The 23,240-nt window shown below is 61.8% G+C and overlaps 1 protein-coding gene across 1 annotated transcript in view; it reads right to left on the reverse strand.

The window, feature by feature from the left end:
• Window positions 1-5,714: 5,714 nt before the first annotated feature.
• NUP210 (nucleoporin 210) overlaps window positions 5,715-23,240 on the reverse strand; it is an 89,947-nt gene continuing 72,421 nt past the window's right edge. Inside the window, exons 29-40 of the mRNA XM_020872516.2 lie at window positions 23,015-23,106; window positions 21,121-21,295; window positions 19,198-19,373; window positions 17,035-17,255; window positions 16,004-16,140; window positions 13,840-13,963; window positions 12,685-12,831; window positions 10,282-10,532; window positions 8,872-9,088; window positions 8,349-8,444; window positions 8,182-8,265; window positions 5,715-7,073 (exon numbers count right to left, since the gene is read on the reverse strand). Of these exons, the coding sequence (XP_020728175.2) occupies window positions 6,973-7,073; window positions 8,182-8,265; window positions 8,349-8,444; window positions 8,872-9,088; window positions 10,282-10,532; window positions 12,685-12,831; window positions 13,840-13,963; window positions 16,004-16,140; window positions 17,035-17,255; window positions 19,198-19,373; window positions 21,121-21,295; window positions 23,015-23,106 (1,821 nt within the window). The 3' untranslated portion in view covers window positions 5,715-6,972. The remainder of the gene's footprint in view (window positions 7,074-8,181; window positions 8,266-8,348; window positions 8,445-8,871; window positions 9,089-10,281; window positions 10,533-12,684; window positions 12,832-13,839; window positions 13,964-16,003; window positions 16,141-17,034; window positions 17,256-19,197; window positions 19,374-21,120; window positions 21,296-23,014; window positions 23,107-23,240) is intronic.

Below are 23,240 nucleotides of genomic sequence, written 5' to 3' on the forward strand. Positions count from 1 at the left end.
GTCCAGCACCCCCACCCAGCTGTGGCCCCTGTGGTTTCATCTCCCGCCTGCCAAGAGCAGGGTGGCCCCGGGGTGGCAGCTGCGTTTCCTGCAGACACGGCTGCGGCGGGCGGGCAGGGTCCCGGCCTTGGGTCTGCTCCCTTCCTGGACCCACAGGCTTTTGGAGCTGGGGCACCTGATCAGAGCTGAGGGGGACACTGAGGCCCAGGGAGGGGAAGGGCCTGGCTGGACAGTCAGGACCGACTGTCTGGGGGAGCCTGGCTAAAGGGCCAAGGGGCAGAGGTGAAGTGAAGGCACATGTTTCCCCCAAACACATCCTGTCCACTCTCCTTGGACGGAGCAGTCATCCTGCTAACTGTCACCGAGGGGCCTCCACTCACACACACAGCAACCCCCAGGGTATTCCTCCAAGCGGCCGCTGGCCACGACACGCCCACTCGGGCCCCTGCGGTGGGCACAGGCCCCCACCGCACTCGGGGGGCTCACAGCTCTTTCAGAGCTCCCTCAGAGCATCTCGATAAAACTCCGTCCTCCCTCAGGCTTTCCACGGTGACATCTGCAGGTTTTCATCCTTCGTTTAAAGGTATACTTTTATGAATAGGACATAGAACATATTAAATGCTTTACAGGTGGAAATACAATGAGGATTGACCCATAATTAGAATATCCTATACCAGGACTTGATATAATAGGTTTAAACTGTCATATGAAATAACCTACTCAGAATCTGAAATTATGTGAAATTGTACTGAAAGTGGGTTTTGTCCATCTTGTCATTTGAAAAGTGAGAAACCTAAAAAAGTAAGAGTCCAGCTCGATTGGGAAGAATTGACTTTGCTGACTTCTCTCCAGGTGTCCTGAATTCAGAGCATCTCAACGCAGCCACGCACGCCCCTGGGGAATGCCGCAGGCCTGGGGGAGACAGGAGGCCTTGTTTGGATGCGCTGACCCATCACCCCAAAGCAGCACTTCCCTGCATACCCTAGTTTGGGAGCCAAGAGCTTTTTATACCCAGAGCAATAGGCCATAACTCTGTCCCAAATGGGTGAGGATATGAAGCCAGGCCACAGCGCACTCCTTCCCACTGCTCAGCACTGCCCCCAGAGGAGGCTGGGAGTTTCTGATACGCCCGGTCACCCAGTCATGTCCAGATTCCTTGCAACCCCATGGACTGTAGCCCACCAGGCTCCTCTGTTCATGGAATTCTCCAGGCAAGAATTCTGGAGTGGGTTGCCATTTCCTTTTCCAAAAGCAGTTTCTGACCTGGGGCTCATGCCAACCCCTCTGACGATGTCCCACGCCTGGTTCTGACTCCCCTCCTCCTGGGAGCCTCGGCCAACCCAGCCGCGTCCCTCCGCCGAGGCTGCAGCATGCCCCACCCACAGGAGCAGCTCTGAGCCTTGCTGGGTCTCCCCCTGCCCCACCAGAGAGGAGCCTTGTCTGACTCATCCCTCCGACTCCCACCCTGCCAGCTCCTGGGGAAGCAGGGCGTTGACAAAGGCTGCCAGCATCTCCTGGAGGTGGAAACAGCAGCTCACCCCTCCCGGCTTAGGGAACAAAATGACTGGCTTGACAGCCAACAGGAGTCTGCCTCCAACTTGGGCGCCTTGATCATTTTCCTTTGATTTAGACCATGAGCTCCTGTTCCCCTCCCCGACAGGGGGGCGAATGTCTCAGTATTACATTTACACAAACACCCTGCCTCTGCCCATCAATGCCCTCAACCTGGACCTGGTGGGCAGTAGGGGCAGGAAGTGGGGCCTACGTTTTCTGCATTTTAAGATGCTTCAGTCCCAAACCTATACTTTTGAAGAAAAAAAAAAAAAAGACACTCCAGCACACAAAACATCCTTTATCCAGTCCCTCTATCTTTGTCAGCTGCCAAAGAAAAGCTGATCCTTTCACGTCTGGTTATGGGTGAGCTAAAACTAGTCCTTTCCTGCCTCTGAAATGAGCGGCTTGGGAGTAGGTTAGTGGGCAAGGTGGGACTCCTCACTTCCACTGATACCAGCTAACTGGCCGTGGATGCTGGAACGCTGGACTGTAGGCAGTCCGAGGCAGACTCCTGCCCGAGCAAGAGAGAGAGTTCTGGGATTGATTAGCAATGTCTGCCACGGACACAAGAAGGCGCTGGGGGCATGCACGTGCCGGAATGTTTACCATTTATGAAGAAACTCCGAGAATGAAAGCTGGTGGCCTGAGAGCAGCTCTCTTTGGCCCCCAGAAGTTGGTTTCTCTTAAAAAAATATTTTTGAAACTTTAATTTTATTATCAACATGTATAAGCTGGAAGGTTTTACCTCCCCCGAGCTGGACTTTCGGCGTCTCTAGAAAACCAGGAGAACGGCCCGCTGGGCTCTGCTCCCACCTGGCAGGTGAGTCTGGCGGGTGAGGCCATCCACCCTCAGCCCCACACTCTCGAGGCCACGTGCTGGGCTGTCCCGCTGTTTGTGAGCGGGCACCTGCCTGTGATTCGGTTCCGCTGGCCTGGTGAGCGGCAGCAGGGACGCCGGGGGAAGGTTTCACAGCCCCCAAGAGGGCGAGGGCGGATGCCTCCAACCCCCAGGGAGGCGGAGGAAGCGCAGCTCACAGTTGCTGAGCGCCACGTGCTTGCCCACCAGCAGGCCGGGGTTTAACGCGGCAGCTCATGCCATCCACACAGCGCACCCACGGAGGAGGAGGCCGTGTGACCACTGCCACTTTGCAGACAGGGAAGCCGCGGCTCCGAGAGGTGACAGGACGTCCTCAGGGTCGTGGCCGCCTGCGGGTGAGCGGCAGAGGCCGGCGTTCTGCGGTGGCCGGGCCCGTCCCTCAGGCTTTGGGCTGCTGCCCTTGGCCTCCCGACGTGCCGCGCCCCTGGGAGAAGGTCCCAAGGGGGGCACACCGCCACCCCGGGGCGCTGGTACCCGGGAACCACGGAGCAATGGGAAAGCGGGCTGCCACCTCCCTAGTGCTTATAATTGTCTGTATTTGCTTTCAGTAAATGCTCCCCACGTGAAAGTGGTCACCTGATAGCCTGCCAATGAAGCCCTCCCCACACAAGTTTATGTGCGCTGCTTACACACAACATAAAACCCAACAAGACAGCAGACAATCCCCAAGCCCACGGTTCTGGCTTTGTTTTCTTCCCGTCTCTCTGTTTAACTGAGATCGGTCACCCATGTGCTGCTAAAATTGGGCTGCAGACGGGCTCCTTGAGAGTCAGTCGTGGGGGAAAGGCCCCCGCCGTCCACTGATGAGTCCGCGTGTCCTGGGCCGCCACCCGGGGTGGAGGAAGGGGGATCTCGACCGCCGGAAGGGCCTGCTGTAGTTCTCAGGGGTGGCCCCCGCTCGTGCCTTCCTGCCCCTGGACCTCAGTTTCCCCGTCTGCACAGTAAGGGAGCTGAACAAGAGGAGAAAGGACGACCCGAGATTGCTGTCTGCTGACGACCTCGACGCTCGGCCCCCCTCTCACGTGGTGAGCCTGCAGCGGCCCCAGCCGAGGGAGCCCATCCCTGAGCCTCGATTCTGGATTCAGGCTCACGACTCACCTTGTTCAAGAGACTGGAGAGCGGCGGCTCGCGTGGCCGTCCCGGCCAGCCCTGGGGGCTCTGTGTCCCCACATCCTCTCTTGCTCCTGGTGGTCACCTGGCCCACTGGGGTGACGAGATAAGAACAGGAGCCCGAGGAGGGGGAAACCAGAGCTCTGGGTAGGAAGGTGCTGCGTGATTAGCCTCCACGGCACGTGCCTGAGCGCCTGGTCGGGGCGCTGACACGGGGCGCGCTTCCCGCTCCTGTCCAGGCCACCAGGAAGCCCCGTCAAGCTCCGGGCAGAGCCCAGGAGAGAGCAGGCTGAAGGGGAGGGGTCCCCAGGCCGCAGCCAGGTCACCCAGCCTCTGAGACAAAGTGGCAGGAAGCTGCCGCACAGGCTTCAGCCAGAAGGGAATTCATGCCTTGCTTTGTATCAGTCACCTACGGCTGCAGCAATGCTGCCTGACAAACCGTCCCAACATCGGTGTGTTTGTGACCACCGTCACTCACGCCCACGGCCAGGCGGTCGGGGATGTGGACGCTTGTCTCAGGTCCTCTCAGGTGCCATGGGCCCCCTTGAGATTCTGTCAACAGCAGAAGCATGCGGAGGGTGAGGGGAAACTGGTGAGGCCTCTTTAAGCCCAGGCTCTGAATGGACACGTGGTCACTTCCACCCACATTCTGCTGGCCAGAGCAAGTCGCGTGACCTCCACGGGAATGGGGGGACATGCACTCAGCCTCCGGGAAGCCACAGGGAGGTGGAGGGCTGGGATAAACTGCAGCCCACGGACCACCTGTGACCTGGTGCCACCGCGGGCTGGCAGGTAGGGAGGCAGCCAGATGTTAGGAAGGCCGCTCTGCAGACGGGGGAACACGCGTCCCCTCCCGCCGCAGATGGGGGGCCTGCACCTCGGCCACCCCATCTCTGAACTCCGTCCGTGCCTTTCCCAGCCACCGGACGCCCAGGCTGTGGTCTGTCTCAGAGCTGCTGTCTCAGACCTTGAGATGTAACAAGTCCAACATGGCCCCCTCCCTGCCCCCAACACACACAGACACACAAAAACAGGAGGAGCCAGAGAGAAACAGTTATTTTTTTTGCCAAACTTAGGAATTCTAGAGGGGGAAGAAAACCCTATATGCAATACTATATTTTTAGCATGAAATGGTGCTAAAAGCATTTTTTGGCACCCTTTAGAGAGTGAAAGTTGCTTGGCTAGTTCGGGAACAGAAAATGGAAGCAAGTCACCAGGTTTTGTCAACGCCCTCGCCTCCAGCCGGGTCTGGCTGTTTCCAGTAGCATGTGCTTTAAGATGATGGTGACGTCTGGGGAGAAGAAAGCCCAGACCTCTCGGCCGTAGGCCCGGGTGTCCATCCAGCTCTGTCAGGGGTCAGAGTACCAGAGATGAGCAAAGAGAGGCAAACACAGTGATCGGGGGGAGACCAGCTGGGCAGACCCTGACACCTTTCCATTTTCATCTGAGAGAAGTTGAGGGGGTCGACATTCCGACCTCCACTCAATCCTGAAGGAACAATCATCCGTGGCCCTCACCTCCAGGGGCTGGGAAGGACCATGGAAGCCGACTCTGGCCAACAGGTAAGGTGGGAGCTGTTTCGTGATGTGATGCCTGGATCCTGGCAGCCGTCTTGTGTCACTGAGGGGGTGTGCCTGAGGGCTGTGCTGACTTGTATTGAGTGCTGCGTGCCAGGCAGGTCCTGAGCTGAGCACGTGTGCATATCTGTGTGTTAGTCACTCAATTGTGTCCAACTCCTTGCAACCCCATAGACTGGAGCCCACCAACCTCCTCTGTCCATGGGATTCTCTGGACAATGTTCCTAGAGGAGATTCTCCACTCTCCTCTGTCCTGGGTCTCCCACACTGCAGGCACATTCTTTACCGTCTGAGCCACCAGGGGCATATGGTATCAGTTAAATATTTCCTGGGTGTTCCTGTGGACCAGATTCTGGAGACATACTAGAACCAGGTCCGTTCCCATCCTCGAGGCTGGACCAGCCAGGGTGGGGCAGTGGGGTTGGTGATGGTCACAGAGATCCCTCAGAGGGGAGGGAGGCCTGGGTGTGCAGCCAGAGACGAGAGGCCCAAGGAACAGACCCGCTCCCCATATTCACACAACAGGAAGCAGCAACAGCAGGCCTGGGTCAGCTCCCGGCAGGACGCATGGGATTCCGGCAATAATCACACTCGTGTTAAGAAATTAAACTGAGCTTTATTAAATAAACCAAGTAGAAATGCGCCTATTTACATCCAAGTTGTCAGTTTGAGCTCAAGTAATACGCCAAGGCACAATTCTTCCTGTCTCTAGCTTTAAAAAAATAAATTGCGTGGTCCAGCCCCGAAGGACTGAGGCAGATTTGGGTATATGGCTCAGGGTCAAAGCTGGAGGCCCCACGGCAGGGCCCACGTGTGCCGGGCTCTGGGCTTCCTGGGGGCAGCCCGGCTCCCCGGCCACGGTAGGGCCGCGTCCTAGAGGTCTCAGCCGCTGCATGGATGAGGGCTGGGCGGGAGGCTGTTTTCCGAGCCGCCTCCTCCCTGGCCCTTCTGGGGAGCTGCCGTGAGGGAGGCCGCCCCGCAGGGCGGCGGAGGCTCAGATCCGCGAGGCGCTTGGTACAGGAGGAGGGGCGGAGAACACGGGTCTGTGCGTGGGCAGGGGGCTGAGCACACGGCGGTGCCCGGCTCCAGGTCAAGGACATCTCCCTGCCCCCGAGCTGATAGGGAAGCCGGGACGGGCAGGACGGGCTGTCCCCCGGGGCGGAGGCCCAGTTCACCGCCGGGGAAAACAAAGAACCACAGAGGAGACTGTCCGTTCACAGCGGCCCTCGGTGGGGGCAGGAGGCAAGCCTCCCAGCTCCGGGAGTTTCTGGAGTCCCCCAGGCTGATCTGGGCACCCTGGCCCAGCCCTGAGGCTCCTCGTGGGTGGCCTGGGGTGGCCCCGGTCACTCGCGTCCATTCGCTCCAGTCATTTCCCAGCAGGAGCTGGACAGAGGGGAAATGTCAGGTTTCCAGAGAGAAGAGAACTCACACAAATAAAAACATCATTGACAAAGTCCTTTCCCTGAGAACACGGCTGTCACAGCATCTACAGACCCTTGGTCTACAGACTGCCACCTGCTCTGAGTCCTGAGAATGGTGTGATTCTAGAGACTCCAAAATAAAAGCTGTGTGTGCTTCGAGAAGCCCCAGACGACAGGTGGAAGAGGGAGCCAAAGTCTTCACCTCTGCAAGACTCTGAGTAAAACAAAACAACAATAAAAGCAATCCCCCCCACCCCCACTGCCAAACAACAAACTTAAATTCCTACACGTGAGATTGAGCCCCTGGGCACAGCCTAGACTCGTTCCAGGCAGGGGGCGGTGGCGATGCCGGCTGGGGCCGGGGCTCGCGCCAGGCTGGACCCGGCGGGCCTGTCCCCGGGGGCGGTGGGGGCCCGGGGCCTCGGCCTGCTGCCTAGTGGGACGGGTACGAAGGGCTCCACAGCCCCGATGCGGGGCTGGTTCGGCGGGCAGGAGGCAGTGCGTTGAAAGGTGTTGGTGATGAGGCAGCAAAATCTAGGCAGGAAGGGAGACGTGGTCAGCGGAAGGGAGACCTCGACGCCCCCAGACCCCGCAGGCCCGCGCCAGATGATGGTCAGGAAGAGGCCCAGGCTCCCAGGCCAGTAGGCGGGGTCCACAGGGGCCTCCCAAGCCGCACAGGCAGAGGCCTGGGCCACAACCCTGACCTCCCAGAGCGCACAGCCTGCTGGGCAGAGACTCAGGATCCCCAGGCCGCGTTCCATCCGGGGGCACTCGGGGAAAGGGGCCTGTCCCTCCGGGCAGTGAAGGCTGCAGGAACAGACTCCCATATGTGTGGGTGGAAGGGTCTGGAGTGTTCAGGAGGCAAGGTGAAGCCCCCGCCACGGCTCCCGTGAAGCAGGGAGGCGTGTGCTGTGATCCGTGTCGACACAGGGAAGCGAGCTGCTGAGCGGTCCACGGCCTCCCCTGGCCGTCACAGGCCCGAGAGGTAGCCTGGACGAGGGCTGTGATTCTAGAGTCCAGGAAACACGGACGGTCTTGTTACCCAGCAATACGCATCTATACACAAAGCTTGTCCTCTTCCAAGAAGCTCACAGGCCCCTTGAAGGCAGGCCATGCCCCCGTGCAGGTCAGCAGACACCCCCTCAAGGAGTCTCTGTGTGGAGGAGGGAACCCTTGAAAGGGAATTGGGAGACACAGGGCCGCCACGTACAGCGGTGCAGGCGGTACACTGCACAGCCCCAGGGGACGCCACGCGCGGGGCCTCAGGATCACAGAGCCAGCTGGATTATGAAGACGAGTTGAGTCACGCAGTTCTTCTCTGAGCATTGTCTCCTTGGAACCGCCCAAACCCTCACCTCTGAGTCAGCCCATCCGCCCCGCGCTCAGAGCCCTAGGAAGCGGCACCAGCGGGCGGGAACCAGCCTCTCGGGCATACCGGCAGACCGAGTCCCTGGCCCCAGCCCCTCCATCTTGCCCAGTCTGTCCCGGGGAAAGCTCTCCTTGCCCAGGACCGACGTCCCCCACCAGCACCCGGACCTGCCCCCTGGGGCTCACACCCCAGCTGCAGCTCATGCCCAGGGCCGGGCCTCATGAGACCCGGGGTCGCCCCACCTCCGGGCCGCTCCGCAGGGCGGCTACTCACAGTGGGGGCTGTGCTGAGGGCTGGCTCTCGGGGAGAGGGCTGGCGTGGCGGGGGGCTCCCGGGGCGCGCAGATCGCATGGTAGGCTGAGAGAGACACGAGCGGCTATTAGAGTGGGGGCGGGGAGGGCGGGGCAGACGGACGGGGGGACACGGCGCGCCCAGCTCACCTATGATCATGACCGCCGTCCCGGCCAACAGGGCAAAGAGCGTGAAGAACATGGCCTGGTAGGAGTCCAGGATGTGCTGGAAGAGCCCAGCGCCATCTGCAGTCCAGACACACGGTCACCACGGCGCCCGCAGGGCCCGAGAGCTGTGCCACGCTCAGCGGGCGAGGGGCCGGGCCAGAGCCCAGTCAGCCCGGTGCCCGCCCCGGCCGTCTCTGGCTGCTTGAACCCCCCCGCCCTAGCCCAGGACCCTGCCTCCTGGAGCAGGGAGGAGGCTCACCTCCACCCCTGCAGGGGCATGCCCCGAAAGCCGAGCGGTCCAAGCTAGTCACATTTTACGAGAGCCCCTCCGATGCCTGTGAGTGCAGATGGGGGCGAGGGGAGCGAAGCCCGCCTGACCGTGACTCGGTCACTCACTCTGCGGGGCACGTGCGTTTCTGCCCCTCCCGCCCCCAGACTCCCGGGTGCTGCTCCTGGCTGGACCACGCTGACCGCCCTCCCCCCGGGGCCCTGTCCCATGACTCACGAGCACCCGGGCCTCGGCGGTCCATCACGAAGGCCACGGTGACTGGGATGGTGACAGCCTGGTTAGTGCTGGGGCTGGAGAAGGTCAGGGCAGTGGACAGAGGCCCCTGGCTGCCGGCCGTGGGATCCGAGATGCCGACTGTGTAGGTGACGAAGCTCGGCAGCCCCAGAGACTTCTCCTTCACGAAGGCCAGCACGGCCGGGGACCCCGACTTCACCTGGGAGAGACGTCAGGGCTGAGGATGTGAATGCCGGCTCCGTCGTGTCCAACTCTCCACGACCTCGTGGACCGTAGCCCACCAGGCTCCTCTGTCCATGGGATTCTCCAGGTGAGAATACTGGAGTGGGTTGCCATGCCCTCCTCCAGGGGATCTTCCTGACCCAGGGATGGAACCTGCATCTCTTGCATCCTGCATTGGCAGGTGGGCTCACCACTGCACCACCGGGGGAGCCCCAGGGCTGAGGGGCGCACCCCTACTTCTTCCTGACACTCGCTACCTGGGCACACCCAGCTGACAGGCGTGCAACCCTCGAAGTCAGAGAAGCACGCGGTCTAGGCTGGGTGTTTTTTAGAAGAACAAATCAGTATCACGGAATTCTAATCAACAGCTCCTTTTAAATAAAGCTGCGCTATGTGAGTGATCCCCAAACTCCGCTTCCCGAGGGGGCGGCCAGAGCTCTGGTCAATGGGCTATCAGATGCCAGCAGCCCTGCCCAGGGCCCAGCAGACCCTCCCCTGTCAGCAGCCAATTCATCCCTGTCTCACTCTGGAGCCAAGGGTGCTGAGAGCAGGCCCAGGAGACCCGGCGAGCCCCGCACACGGCGCCCCGGGCTCCTCCCACCCTGCTGGGCCCCGGAGCCCCCTTCGGCACCTGGGGTGGCCCAGGCCCAGAGCTGAGGACCTGCTGCCCACAGGTGAGCAGGGTCTGCGACAGGTGAGGGCTCAGAGCTTCTCGCCCTGAGCTCATTCGCGGACACGTGACACGTTTGCTGAGCGCGCTGCGGTGGACAGGAGCAGCCACGACCCTTCACACAATCATACGGGCTGACAGACAGCACTGGAAAAGACCCTGATGCCCGGAAAGACAGAGGCAGGAGGAGAAGGGGAGACAGAGGAGGAGGTGGCTGGACGGCATCACCGACTCAATGCACAGGACTCTGGGTGAACTCTGGGAGATGGTGATGGACAGGGAGGCCTGGCCTCTGCAACCCATGGGGTCACAGAGTCGGACACGACTGAGCGACTGAACAACGAGAGACAGTGACTCTGCTCCGGGAAAAAGAATGGCCGAGAGTGTCTAACTCGGCCGTCATTTCAGAGAGAGGCAGCCCAGGACTTCACGGCTGCAGCTGCCCCTCCCCGCCTCCTGGCCCGTCCAGGGGCCTTGGCTCCTCCCTGCTCGCCGCTCACCTCCAGGTGCTCCAGAACCTCCGTGGGGCCAAAGACCTTCACCTCGGAGCTGGTGTAATGGTTGCTCAGGAGGATCTCGGCCTGGTCGGCGTAAAGCCCCGGGCTGAAGGGCACCTCGGCCCCCAGCTGCTCCGCAGGGGAGGGGCTGCCTGGGAGGGACGCTGTGACCAGCAGCGCCGTCCTCTTCAGGCTCAGGTGCTTCAGCTGCTGGTCCGTCAGCCGGAGCATCGTCACCGAGCAGACGTACCGGCCTGCGGAGACAGGGACGCCGTTCCCCCAGTGCCCTCCCCACCCAGACAGGGACGCCGTTCCCCCAGTGCCCTCCCCACCCAGACAGGGACGCCGTTCCCCCAGTGCCTTCCCCAGCCAGACAGGGACGCCGTTCCCCCAGTGCCTTCCCCACCCAGACAGGGGCGCCGTTCCCCTGGTGCCTCCCCACCCAGGCCCCCAGAGACCGGCCTGCGGAGACAGGGGCGCCGTTCCCCCAGTGCCTTCCCCAGCCAGACAGGGACGCCGTTCCCCCAGTGCCTTCCCCAGCCAGACAGGGGCACCGTTCCCCTGGTGCCTCCCCACCCAGGCCCCTCCCCACCCAGGCCCCCAGGGACCCGCCTGCAGAGACAGGGGCGCCGTTCTGCCCAGTCCCCTCCCCACCCAGCCCCCCAGGGATGGGCCTGCAGACAGGGGCACAGTTCCGCCCGGCCCTCCCCCCACCCAGACAGCGGGCACCGTTCCCCCGGTACCTCCCCACCCAGGCCCCCAAGTATGGGCCTGTGGGTCCCCTCCCCACCCAGCCCCCCAGGGACGGGCCTGCGGAGACAGGGGCACCATTCCGCCCGGCCCCCTCCCCACCCAGACAGGGGCACAGTTCCATCGGGTCCCCTCCCCTCCCAGGCCCCCAGGGATGGGCCTCTGGAGACAGGGGCGCCGTTCGGCCCGGCCCCCTCCCCACCCAGGTCCTGCCGCTGTTCCTTCTCCCTGGACTCCCATGCAGCCCTGGGAGCCCAGGTGAGGCACGCCCTCCTCCAGGGGCCTCCTGGGAAGTCCCTCTTCAGTGTTCCTGCCCACCCTGGGCCCCCTTTCTGGGCCCAGAGCTCCCGAGTGTCCTGGAGTCCTCTGTTCACGGACTCCCCTGGCAGGAACACCAGGTCCATCTCTGAATCTTGGGGCCCCACCAGGCTAGCTCAGGGCGGGGGTGAGGGAAGGCTGAACTGACATCACGACCCAACGCTGGCCCCACACCCAGCGGGGCTGACTCCTCTATAGCCGATGCCCCGGGTGCTACAGGAGGTTCTACGGTGGCCTGGCTGGGACTATTTGGGGTCTGCGCCTGGCCCACAGCAGGTACCTGGGCTGAATGAACAGTGCTGAGGGTGCCTGGGGAGGCTCCGTGAGCTGGGGACCAGGGCGCCTGGGATGGGGTCTCCCCGCCGAGCTCCTGCCAGCCAGGCGCCTCGAGGCCAGCCCCTTCCTTTCCTCCTCCCCCACCTTCACCAGCGGGGAGCCCCCAGGCGAGCTGGCTTCCCGGCTGACTCTGTGTCCTCCAAGTGGGGGTAACATCGACCCCGTGTGGGGCTGTGCTGGCCGATCCACAGGGCCTGGGACAGCCAAGGGCCTACTTGGCGCTGAGCCCCAGCTCGGTCCTGCACGCAGTGTGCCTGCAGGTGCGGCCCGGACCCCAGACAGCAGCCAGAGGGACAGACACGGAGTGGGCAGAGGGCCTGGCCTCCGGCTGCAGCCAAACACGCCGGGGGCCGCCGGCCGGGCCGCGCGTCCTCAGAAAGAGTCAAGCAACGCGCTGCACGGCCGTCCACGGAGACGCTCACGGCAGCTCTGACTCAAGCTGGGCGCCGCGCAGGCTCGTCACGGGGAATGTTCTGAGCTGTCCCGGCTCCCTGTGAGGGCGGCCCTCCTCTCAGGGCCAGCCATGGGGCCGGCCGCCAGCTCCCCGGCTCCGGTCAGAAGGTCTGCGGAGCAGCTACACTCCAGAGATGCCCAGGACTCTAAGAGTGAATAAGGGCCCTGCCTCTGCGGAGCACCCCCCACCCTGAGCCTCATCATGCCGGCAGCGCAGGGCACCACCCTTCCTTCCCAAGTCTTGAGGGGAGTAGCCTCTAAGCTCTGAGCTGCAAAGAGCAGGAAAGGCCTTGGACCAGGTTTCTCAGCTCAGAAGTGAGTCCTCTCCCTCGGTGGAGGCAGCTGCTGGGGGAGGCAGGCACCTGGCATGGGAACGTGAACCCTCCTGGAGGTCGCAGTGACCCAGAGGCCAGGATGACCACATCCATCCCCAGGTGAGGCTCCTGACAGGTACGGGGCCCGCCCCGGACAGACGGCCGTCGTGAGCCCGACACAGCGCGGGCATACCCACCGTGCAGCTCCCGTTCCCCCCCAGACCCGCAGGCTCACCCAGGGCGGCGTCAAACTCGGGCTCCGCGGTGAAGACCTCTCGTGCTGGGAAGTCGAAGACGTCCTGCTTGAACTGCAGATGGCAGGAGAGGAGGGCTTCTGGGCGCAGGGCCGCGATGCCTGGCCCCTGGCCGGGGGAGCACTCGCCTGCAGACGGGGTGGTGGGGAGGCGGTGAGGGGCGCCACACCCAGGCCCCCGGGGCCCCCGTCTCAGCCCTCGCCCACAGAGCCCAGCACAGGACGCCAGAGCAGACCACGCGGGGGCCGGCTGCTCCGAGAACCAGACCCGCGCCCACAGCCCTCTTGACCGCAGCTTATAAAGGCTGAGGGAACGGGCCATGTCAGCGCTTGTTCAGAGCCTGCGTCCAGAGGCCGGGCAGCTGGGTCTGGCCGGCTCACGCATGTCGTCTGCTCCTGACAGCCGGCGTGTGTGTCTGACTCTCTGTGACCCCCCGGATGGCAGCCCACCAGGCTCCTCTGTCCAAGGGATTCTTCAGGCAAGAATACTGGAGTGGGTTGCCATGCCCTCCTCCAGGGGATCTTTTGGACCCAGGAATCGAACACTCAGGTCCTGCGTCTCCTGCATTGACAGGTGGGTTCTTTACCACTGAGCCACCAGGGGAAATGGGCAATTCATCCCTGGACACCAGTTCCCCATTGGTACCCTGTCCATGGGGCTGCAAGCAGCTGGCCACGGCTGAGTGATTAAGCACAGCACAGCATGCGGACGCACTGATTTCTGGCAGCTGCTGTCCAGGGCTGTCATGGGCAGGGGAGGAGGTTGACTATTCCACGCAGGACTTGGGAGAATTACGGAAATCAGAATGAGTGGCGAGGCCTGCTAGGCCAGCTTTTCAGGGCTGCGTGGCGGCAGGGCGAGGCTTTCTCCAGTTGGGTGCCCAGGGCTGACACTGCATCGCCAAGCCCAGAAACAGGCAGTGTCTCAGCACTGGCCTTCAGAAACGTCCCTCACTGCCTCTGCCTGTGGAGGACGCGAATTTCTAAAGAGCCAGGAGGAGTGGGCCAGCGGGAGTTAAATGCCCTCCCAAGAGTGGGGAAGGCAAGTCGGGGCAGGAAGGACACAGGATCCCGTCTGTAGGGCCTGCTCCCCAGCCCGGCAGGGCCCCCCGGGCCTCCTAGTCCCTCACTCCCTACCTCTCAGGTTGGAGCTCCGGTCTCCCAAGGTGACCATCACTTTGGAGGCCGAGACCTCCTGGAAGCTGCTCTGGATGGGGCGGGTGTACCGGGCCACGATTCTCTGAGGCAGGCTGACCACGATCTGGGGAGGAAGCCGGGGTGGGTCGTTGAGTGCCGGGATCAGGTACTGCCCTTTCTGCAGTCCAGGGGGCGAGGCCGAGGCTCCGTGGCCATGGGATGTGCTTGCATGGGGCAAAGCTGGGCTAGGTCCCAGCCTGGCTGGATGCCCCCACGGAGCCAGCTGCCTCTCCCAGCACGGGGCAGGGTCGACATCAGGCCTGAAATCACGTGGCTGTCGGGGGTGGACCGAGGACTCTGGCTCCCCTGACAACTACGACCGCTTCTCCATACATCAACTCGGTTAATTAATCTTTCAGCGAAGAGAGAAGGACCTATATTTTACTTCAGTGCCATTTATTCAAGATGAACCAGCCTGACCAAACTGCAGGCTCACACGGGCATTTTGAGGGGTGGTCTTTCTCCGCTCACCCCTCCCCTGCAACGCCTCCACCCCCGCCCCGGGGAGAGGCCCCAGCCCGGCTCCACTCGGCTCCTGCTCCGGGAGGCCCTGTGTGGTCCCGCCGCCCCTAGGGCTGCAGACCCCCCAGCCCCCAGCCTTTGCCGTCTCCAGCGTTCGGCCCTGGGGCTCCTGACACAGCCGCCCAGCTGCGTGGCACCCAGCCCGCCTGGAGGAGCCAGGGCCACTCACACCCCAGCCCCGCCCCAGCCCCGCCCCCAGCCCCGCCCCGCCTCCCCGCTGCCCTCTTCGCTCCCCTCTCGCCGCCCAGGCCAGACCTGGACACTCACTCCCAAGCTCCCTCCTCCAGAACGGTCACTGAGCTCCGACGGCCCTCCCTCCGGGGCGTCGCCCAACCCTCAGTCTGCCTCACCCACCAGCGCCGGGCCCCACTGCCCCCTCCCTCGGGCTCCTGGACTCGGCCGGGCACCTGGCAATCTTTCCAAACGTACCTCTGATCAACATCACTCTTGGCCTTAAAAACATTCTCTGATGAACCCCTGCTGCATCTGACCTAAGTCACGACGTCCTCACCCTGAACCGCAGCAGCTCATATCCATGAAGCACAAGTTATGCGCCAGGTATCGCCCTAAGGGCTTCACACCCATGAATGACTCATCGATTCCACACAACAACGTCAGCCCCATTTTGCCAGCAAGAAAACTGAGGCACAGAGAGCCCGAGGTCACATCCCCTCCCCGTGACCAGCTGGGATTTGAACCCACACAGCCTGGCCCCCGAGCCAGCACACCTAACCACGCGAGGAGCTACCTGGAATTGAACGCATGTTGTGATGGACAGGGGGGCCTGGCACGCTGCAGTCCATGGGGTCACAAAAACGACTGAGCGACTGAACCAAACTAAACTGTGATCCGATGGCAAAGTCAGCCTCCGCTGCTCCATACCCTGAGTTCCAGCCCCAGAGCTGGCTCTCAAAGCCTGCCTGCGTTTGCCGGGTGGAGCCCTGCTCCGCCAGCCCCCCTCTCCCAAGCCTGTCCAGCTGCCCTCCTGGGCTTCTCAGGGTGGGAGGCACCGCTCTGTCGGTCACACAGTGCCTCTGTCTGCACTAACTCGCCCCAGCAGCAGTGCTGAACACGCCCGCTATTAGGTGACACTGCTGGGTTCCATGGAGCACACGCTGCTCGGAAAATGAGACGCGTGGAACGCAGCCAGACTCCGCTCATTGATTCATTCTCGGCTAGAGATAGGCAGTAGAGAGAGCGGTCTTGTTCGCCTCCACAAAGACTCTAAAGGTGACTCACTGGGGGAGGCTGGCTTTGCTGGTGACGCCAAATCGCTGCACGGGGCCGCCCACGACCACCACACCCCAAGGGGATGCCCTACGCGGACAGTCCTGCCCATGGGGCTCCGTGGAGGCGGCGTGGGCGCGGGGATGCCCCCAAGAGGCCACCTCTGTCCTCCCACCGCTGTGGACAGGGGGGCCGGTGGCCTGCGAGGAGGGGCCTGCCCCCAACACCAGGCTCATGACCCCCAGCCAACTGCCTTGCGGGGTACTGGAGCTTCTCACATGGAGAAGAGAAGCAGGCAGCAGGCAAGCCGAGCTTTCCACCCCCAGGGGGTCAAACACGGGTGCCCAAAGCCCACCTCCTTGTAGGTCCTCAGGTGCCCGGCGACCTCATAGTAGACGGTCACGGAGCCTGCCTGCCGGGCCAGGGCCACGCCTGTCTTGGGGTCGACGTGGAGGATGCTGCTGGCTGACGAGCTCCAGGTCCCGGCAACTCCTAGGAAGGGAAACTGCGTGTGACTCTCTTTCCCACACCTCACACTCCAGCTGTTCCTGTCTCACCTGGGTCACCGGGCAGCGTCCCCGCTGCCCCAAGCCCCCTGCCCCTCCCCTGGCTCCTGGCCACGGCCACCTGCTCCCTGAGTGGCCAGGGCCCCTGCCAATGCCTCCGCCCTGGGAACCTCACAGTCATATCCCATTCTGGAGTGACCTGGGCGCTGGTCCTCCAGGGCTGGCTCGCTGCGTGCCAGCCCCAGTGTCACCCCCACTCAGCCACCCTGCATGCAGTCCTTTTTACACAAACAAAGCAAGTGGCAGACTCTGAGCTGTCACTAGACGGCGGTCCTTAGTGAAAAGCCAACCTCGTTATATAATAAACGCGAGGAGAACATTCAACAACCACCTTCTATTTGCGTCAAATAATATTTGCTTTTCTTTAAAGGCAGTGTGTAACTTCATTTTAAAATGAGTTTGCTGTTATCGTTGCTTAGTCGCTAAGTCCTACCGACTCTTTTGCAACCCCCTGGCCCGTAGCCCGCCAGGCTCCTCTGTCCATGGGATTCTCCAGGCAAGAACACTGGAGTGGGCGGCCATGCCCCCCTCCAGGGGATCTTCCCCACTCAGGGGTGGAACCCACGACTCTTGCATTGCAGGCTGATTCTTTACCTGAGCCACCAGGTCCCTGTAAAAGGCCAGACAGTAAGTATCTGGGCTGGACATGCCTGACTGTCTCTGATGCTGCCGCTCAGCACGCAGATGAAAGCAGCCACTGACATGGGGAGCTGGCGGGTGTGGCCGAGCACTAATTACAGCCCAGTGCAGAGAGAGGCCAGAGCGGCCCTTCCCACCTCCCAACCCAAGACATGCCTCCCTCGGCTGGACCCCCTCGTACCTTCCGGGCCGACCAGAACCGTGGCCAGACAGAGGACGTCCCCCACCACCACCGCCCCGGACAGGTCGGGGGAGATGGCCTGCAGGACGGGCAGCGGGACGAAGTCGGAGAGGCCGCCATGCGCCGCGTCCCACGCCCTGAGCAGCGTCAAGCCCACGCTGACCGTGCGGATCACGCAGGTGTTGTTGGCGACGCCCTTCCCGATCTGCACGAACTCATCCCTGCAGCACGGGAGACGTGGCTCTGTCTTGGGAGCTGCCCCATCTCCGAGGGAGGGCCCCGGCTGGGCCCCTGCGCCTGCCCACTGCGGCCTGATGCCGCCTGGCTCAGGTTCATGGAGCAGCTGTTCTAGGTGAGGGACCTGCAGGACATACCAACCGGACTCCCCCGCCATCCACGGCCCAGACAGGATGGCCAGCTTCAGCACCCCCACGTCCCATGGGGAGGCCAAGGCCCAGAGCAGGTGATGAAGCTGTGCTCCCAGCCCGCCCGAGCAGGGAACCCGGACACTCTGGGGGTACAGGAGGCCCTCAACCGGGTAACTGGGACAAGGGCATCGCCCCCGCCCACCTGCTTTCTCCTCTGCTGAGTGGGGCTGACCATGAACCCACATCACAGGCTTGATGCGAGCAGCAAACCTGGTCAGCAGCTAGAAAGAGCTAAGGTCAGCCCAGGAGTGCGGGCACACATGGGCACTCGGGGAATGACAGCCCCGGCGGGCTGGGAGGGACTGGTGGGCTGAGCAAGTGGAGGGTCAGGGCCCCTGCTCCATGGCCTCCCTCCCTGCGCGCCCGCCTCCCAAGCCCTGACCGCTCTTGTGGAGACGATATCCCAGCCACGGAAGGGCTTGTGTGACTTCTGGACGAGGGGCAGCCTGTGCCCCAGACCTGCAGACGCCCTGCTGTGTGCGTGGAGCACCCCACAGGCCAGAGGCCCTCATGACCACAGCCTCAGCTGGTGGCCCGGGGGACGAGGCCACTTTCCCACACGGCAGATGTAGACATGGCAGCCTGGAGGGGTGGCCCATCCATCCAGGCTCACGGGCCCCAGAGAGGGCAGAGCCGGGCTGGACCCAGGCCCGACCCCAGACCCCACTCTCCCAGGGCCTGGCCCCGGGTGTGCTCAGCGCGGGGCACGCGTCTGCTCCAGGGCCCGCAGGCTGCAGTGGTCACCAGCCGCTGCTCACGACCTGCGGTGGCTGGAGAGGAGGCTCTGGAGCCCTGCTGCCTCCTTCCGGGTCTGAGGCCCCCCTCAGCTCCTGCTGGCTTGGCCTACATCCCTGGGATGGTGGTCCTCAGCCCTGACAATCACCCGAAGGCCTTGTTCCACCAGGTGCCCTGAGAGCGTGTGTTAAGGGCTCCCAGGCAGTGGTGATGCTGCTGTGTGGGGACCACACTCTGAAAACCGCTGCTCCAGTGGGCTCACAGGCCGGCAGGTCTAGCCTGGGGCCACGGCTCTCTTTCCTGGAGACCACTCCCCTCTCCCTCATATTCGGCCTGAGGCTGCAGTCCTAGTCCTGAAGTGTCAGCCGGAAAGAGCTACCCTTGCAGCGCACATGGGACCTGGCATTCAAGCCCTACTTTCTGGCTGTGTGGCCTGAGACAAGTGGCTTGACCTCTCTGGGCCTCTACAAACGGGCATCACTGAGGAGTCAGCGAGACGGCACGAAGGCGGGCCTGCACACCGCAGAGGTCAGTGACCGCCAGACCCGTCCTCACCGACACCTGAGCATTGGAAGGCGTGCGCCTTCTCCGATCAGCTTTTGTAGAGAAAGCAGCGAGTGCCGCGCTCCAGACTGCAGGGCCAGGGTTGTCTGCACCTCCAGCTTCCACGAAATCTTAGTACAAACCTGCAGCCACAAGCCCCGACCTCTGGCTTCTGCTTCTGGGGCATTAGGGGACGTCCCTGCCGAATGACTTTCTGTCTCATGATAATCAAGACTCTCGGCAGTGGCCCCTCAGTCCTGCTGCCTGGCCAAGCCCAGTGCTTCTCCTGGGGTCCTGAGAGTGGGGCGAACTCCCTGCTCTTGGGAACCATGAGTGATGAATTCATCCTTCAGCAGTGCTGGCCTCTCTGCAGGGTTATCAGTCATCTGTGTGAGTCAGATCTGGATCTGATGGAGATGTGACTCCACGTGGGGAATGCGGGGGGCCCACTGCCTACCTGTTAGTTGCAAAGTTGAGGATGGAGTTGTGAGCATGGAAGACATCTCCGGAGTTGTCGTGGAAGTGGACGGTGAAGGTCACGGTCACTCCCAGGGGCAGGGCCGCCAGAGCCTCCTTGTTCCGGGTGTGCAAGGCAGGGCTCATGGAGATCCTCAGGTAGGAAACAGGGGACACCTGGGGACGGCAAGCAGGTGCGGTGACAACCACGCCAGGGACGCCTCCCCAGAGAGCCCCCTCCCGAGGACGGGCGCCCGCTCCAGCTGCTCCCAGCTCAGGAATCCTGGGGGCTAGACTGACTTGGGATCATGGAGACAGTGTCCCAGCCCAGATGCTGGTCCTCCTCCTCCCTGCGGTGGCTGGCCTCATTCCGAGGAAATCTAACCCACAAGAGTCAGAGTCCATGACTGTGAAAAATTAGATCATTATTCATGTTGCAAAAATATCCCCTGGGCCTTGAATGCTGGGCCACGTTGGAGGACCTGGCTCTCCAGGCATTTAAAGTAGAAACAATGTCTGCTCGGACGGCGGTGGTATCTGGGGGACACTGCATGTTGCAGAGGTGCCTAGAGGTGCTCCAGGGAAAGGGGGGATGGGAAAGGAAGGGACGATGGCTTTCGGGAGCCCGGGAATCCAAGCTTCTTAGAGAGCCGCCTTGGTTCTCTGTCTCCAGTAAAATCCATCGTGGCCAAAAAGCCAGCCCCTCAAAGCCCCCATTTCCAGGGATGGGCGCACAGCTGGCACTCAATGCCATCTGGTGACACGGGACGAGTCGGCAGTCACTTTCGCTCACTCAGAAACTAGGGTTGAGGGTTCCCTGCCAGATGCCCATCTTGAAACAAAAAGATACTAATAAGGAAAGAGGCCCAGGACCCAGGTAGAGTCTAAATATTAATATTCAAGAGGACATGTATTTGCTCTGTCAGCGAGGATTACATTGTGGTTGTGATGAGATGTGCAGAGAAAATTCTGTTCAGGATAAACCCTGGGACCCGATCTGGGGGACGCCCAGGAGAACATTCCTGTCTTAAGGAGCACAGAGCGGCAGGGGGCACGGGCATGCTGGGTGTGGGGGGCACCAGAGGGCACCAACCCGGGCTGAAGCCCAGGGCCTGACTCCCAGTCACCGGGCAGCGCTCGGCAGCTTGACTGCTTCGCCTGTGAGACGGGCCTCCTCACCCTCCCAGAGCTGTCTGTAACCCCATGCTTTCCGGGTCAGGACACAGCACATGCAGAGTTCATCGCGCTTAGGTGTCTGCTGGCCGGTCAGGACACGGGGGTGTCAGTCCCGCAAACCTCGGACGGCTCTGGGCCACAGTTACTCAGCTATGAAGGGAGTTCATTGCCGTCAGTCACTTCCAAGCACCTTCGCTCTGATACCCAGGAGGTGCTGCACCTTTTCACCTATTGTTCAGTCGCTCAGTTGTGTCCGACTCTGCAACCCCACGGACTGCAGCACGCCAGGCTTCCCTGCCCTTCACCATCTCCCAGAGCTTGCTCAAACTCATGTCCACTGAGTCGGTGATGCCATCCAACCATCTCATCCTCTGTCATCCCCTTCTCCTCCCACCCTCAATCTTTCCCAGCATCAGGGTCTTTTCCAGTGAGTCAGCTCTTTGCATCATGTGGCCAAAGTATTGGAGCTTCAGCATCAGTCCTTCCAATGAGTATTCAGGGTTGATTTCCTTTAGGATTGACTGGTTGGATCTCCTTGCAGTCCAAGAGACTCTCAAGAGTCTTCTCCAACACCACAGTTTAAAAGCATCAGTTCTTTGGTGCTCAGCTTTCTTTATAGTCTCACCTAGGACCTTTAATAGTTTCTTACAATTTCTTGGCTAGAAGGTGAGTATATTTACTTGCATACCTCAAAGGGAATACAGTGCTTCTGCTTTTATTTCCAAAACGGAGGCAGATGAGACCCTACCTTGACAGCAACAATGACGGTCTGGTTGGCCCCGAAAGCTTCCTGGGCAGTCACTTCGACCATGGACGTCCCGATCACGGACCCCGATGCCAGGAAGCCCTTCTCGTCAACATGCACGACGGGAACCTTCTCTGGCCCATCCAGGACGCGGTAGCTCAGAGAGGCGGCGCCATCCCTTGGGAAAACAAAACACACTCATGTTCGCCTTCAACAGCAGTAAGATGGTCAGGGAGAGGGGCCTGGGGTTCAGGAGTCCCGCTGCTCACAGGAGAAAACAGCACAATTCTGGCGTCACCATGCATCAGGTCCCCACGCACAGCCTGCTGCGGCTCACTGGCCACCGATGGGCCAGTGAAACCTAATTTGGAAAACCACGGGTTCCCAGTAGAGCAGCACCTCCCACGGCCAGTCTGAGGGAAGCGTGTGGGAGCTGCGGGTCTCATGAGCTGCACGGACGCTTGCAGTCAAGAGACCCTTCCACGTAAAGGCTTCCCTGGTGGCTCAGTAGATAAAAATCTCCCTGCCAGTGCAGGGGACACGGGCTCTATCCTGGTCTGGGGAGATTCCACGTGCATGGACCAGCTAAGCTCATGCACCCCGACTACTGAGCTTGCGCCCTACAGCCTGTGAGCCGCAACTAGTGAAGCCGAGAGCCTGCGCTCTGCGACAAGGGACGCCGCCAACATGAGAAGCCCGCGGCTCTGAGCCGGATGGCGCCCAAAGGCAGTCGCAACAGCCCACCAGCAACTGTGCGTCTTCAGACACACCAGTCCCTTCTCCCGGCCTCGGCTTGCTCAGCTGTGAAACGGGAGCGAGGGCCCGGCCCTGTCCTATTTCCAAAGGCCAATAACCGGATAAAAACGGGCCACTGCTATAATAAGAATGCGGGTTCGGAAAACTACCGATAATGTGTACCAGAGAGAAGGCAAACGATGCAGTCTCCTTTGCTCTTTTACATATTCATGATGCTACAAAGAAAGGAAGGAAGGAAAAGCTCCCAGGCCCGCCTCCCGGCACCCTCTGTGCCGCAGCCCCTCAAATCCTCCGCAGACGACTCCTTAAGCAAATGTCACCGCTTCTGCCTCAAATTCCTGTCCCCTCCACTGACGCCCTCCTCTTAACCTGCAGGACTCCTACACATCCTGTGAGACCCGACTCCTGCATGTCCACGGGGCCGTGCCTCCCCAGAATCCTGGCCCGGAAGGCGCTCCTCTGGGCTGTGGCTTCGGACCATCACAACCCTTCTCACGTGACACTCCCCTCTCCCCCCCCAGACTTCTCGAGGGCAGCGCTGTCATCCGTCTTGGATCCGGAGTCCAGCTCAGAGCCGGGCGCTGACACTTCTGGCTGTGTGCCCACCGTGTGTGTGTGTGTGTGTGGTGTGTTCTTCCAATGTCCTTGCAGTTCCCGACTTTGCAAGTGCAGTTCACACACGAGGCATCGCTGCCCAAAGCAGTGCCTTAGAACACAGGGCAGGGGTCTGGTGTGCCCGCAGGCTTCAGAACCCGCTGCTCAGCGTTCGCAGGAGTCTCCACCACCCAGGAAGGGCCGAGATCGGCATTTTTCATGTGCCCCGACCGCCAGCTGATGTCCCAATTCCCAGACCACACTGAGTGGCAAGTCTTAAAGACACGGGGCATTCGAGAGACTGAACCCCTCCAAGCTGGCACTTGCCCCCCTTCGAAGAAGCGGATTTGTGTAGAAAGCGTGAGAAGTTCTGGGCCGCGGGGAGGAGGAGAAGGGCCCACGGTGAGATGCCGCAGACGAGCAGGGGTCGTCTCCGTGGCCGGGAGGAGGAGGGGGACGGCAGGGCACTGCGGCTGGCCCTCGGCACGCACGGCTCCTGCTGACTGACAAACGAGCCGTCGGACGGGAGCCGCGCTGAGTCACGTACCTGTTTGTCTGGAGCTTGATGAATGAGTTTGGTGACATGAGCACGTGTTCTGCTTCTATTTCAGGGCTCAGCAGCCGCAGCTTTTCAAACACCTGGGGGAGAGGGAGAGTTCCGTTCTCCTGTGATCCCCGGAACCACGTGCAGGATCGGCGTGCCTCCCGTGGGCCGAGAGACCCTGGGGCCAGCGACGCTAGGAGCTGGGGGGGGCGGGCAGCGAGCGCCGAGC

This window comes from Odocoileus virginianus, unplaced genomic scaffold (assembly GCF_023699985.2).
Source record: "Odocoileus virginianus isolate 20LAN1187 ecotype Illinois unplaced genomic scaffold, Ovbor_1.2 Unplaced_Contig_3, whole genome shotgun sequence".
Classification (NCBI taxonomy): domain Eukaryota; kingdom Metazoa; phylum Chordata; class Mammalia; order Artiodactyla; family Cervidae; genus Odocoileus; species Odocoileus virginianus.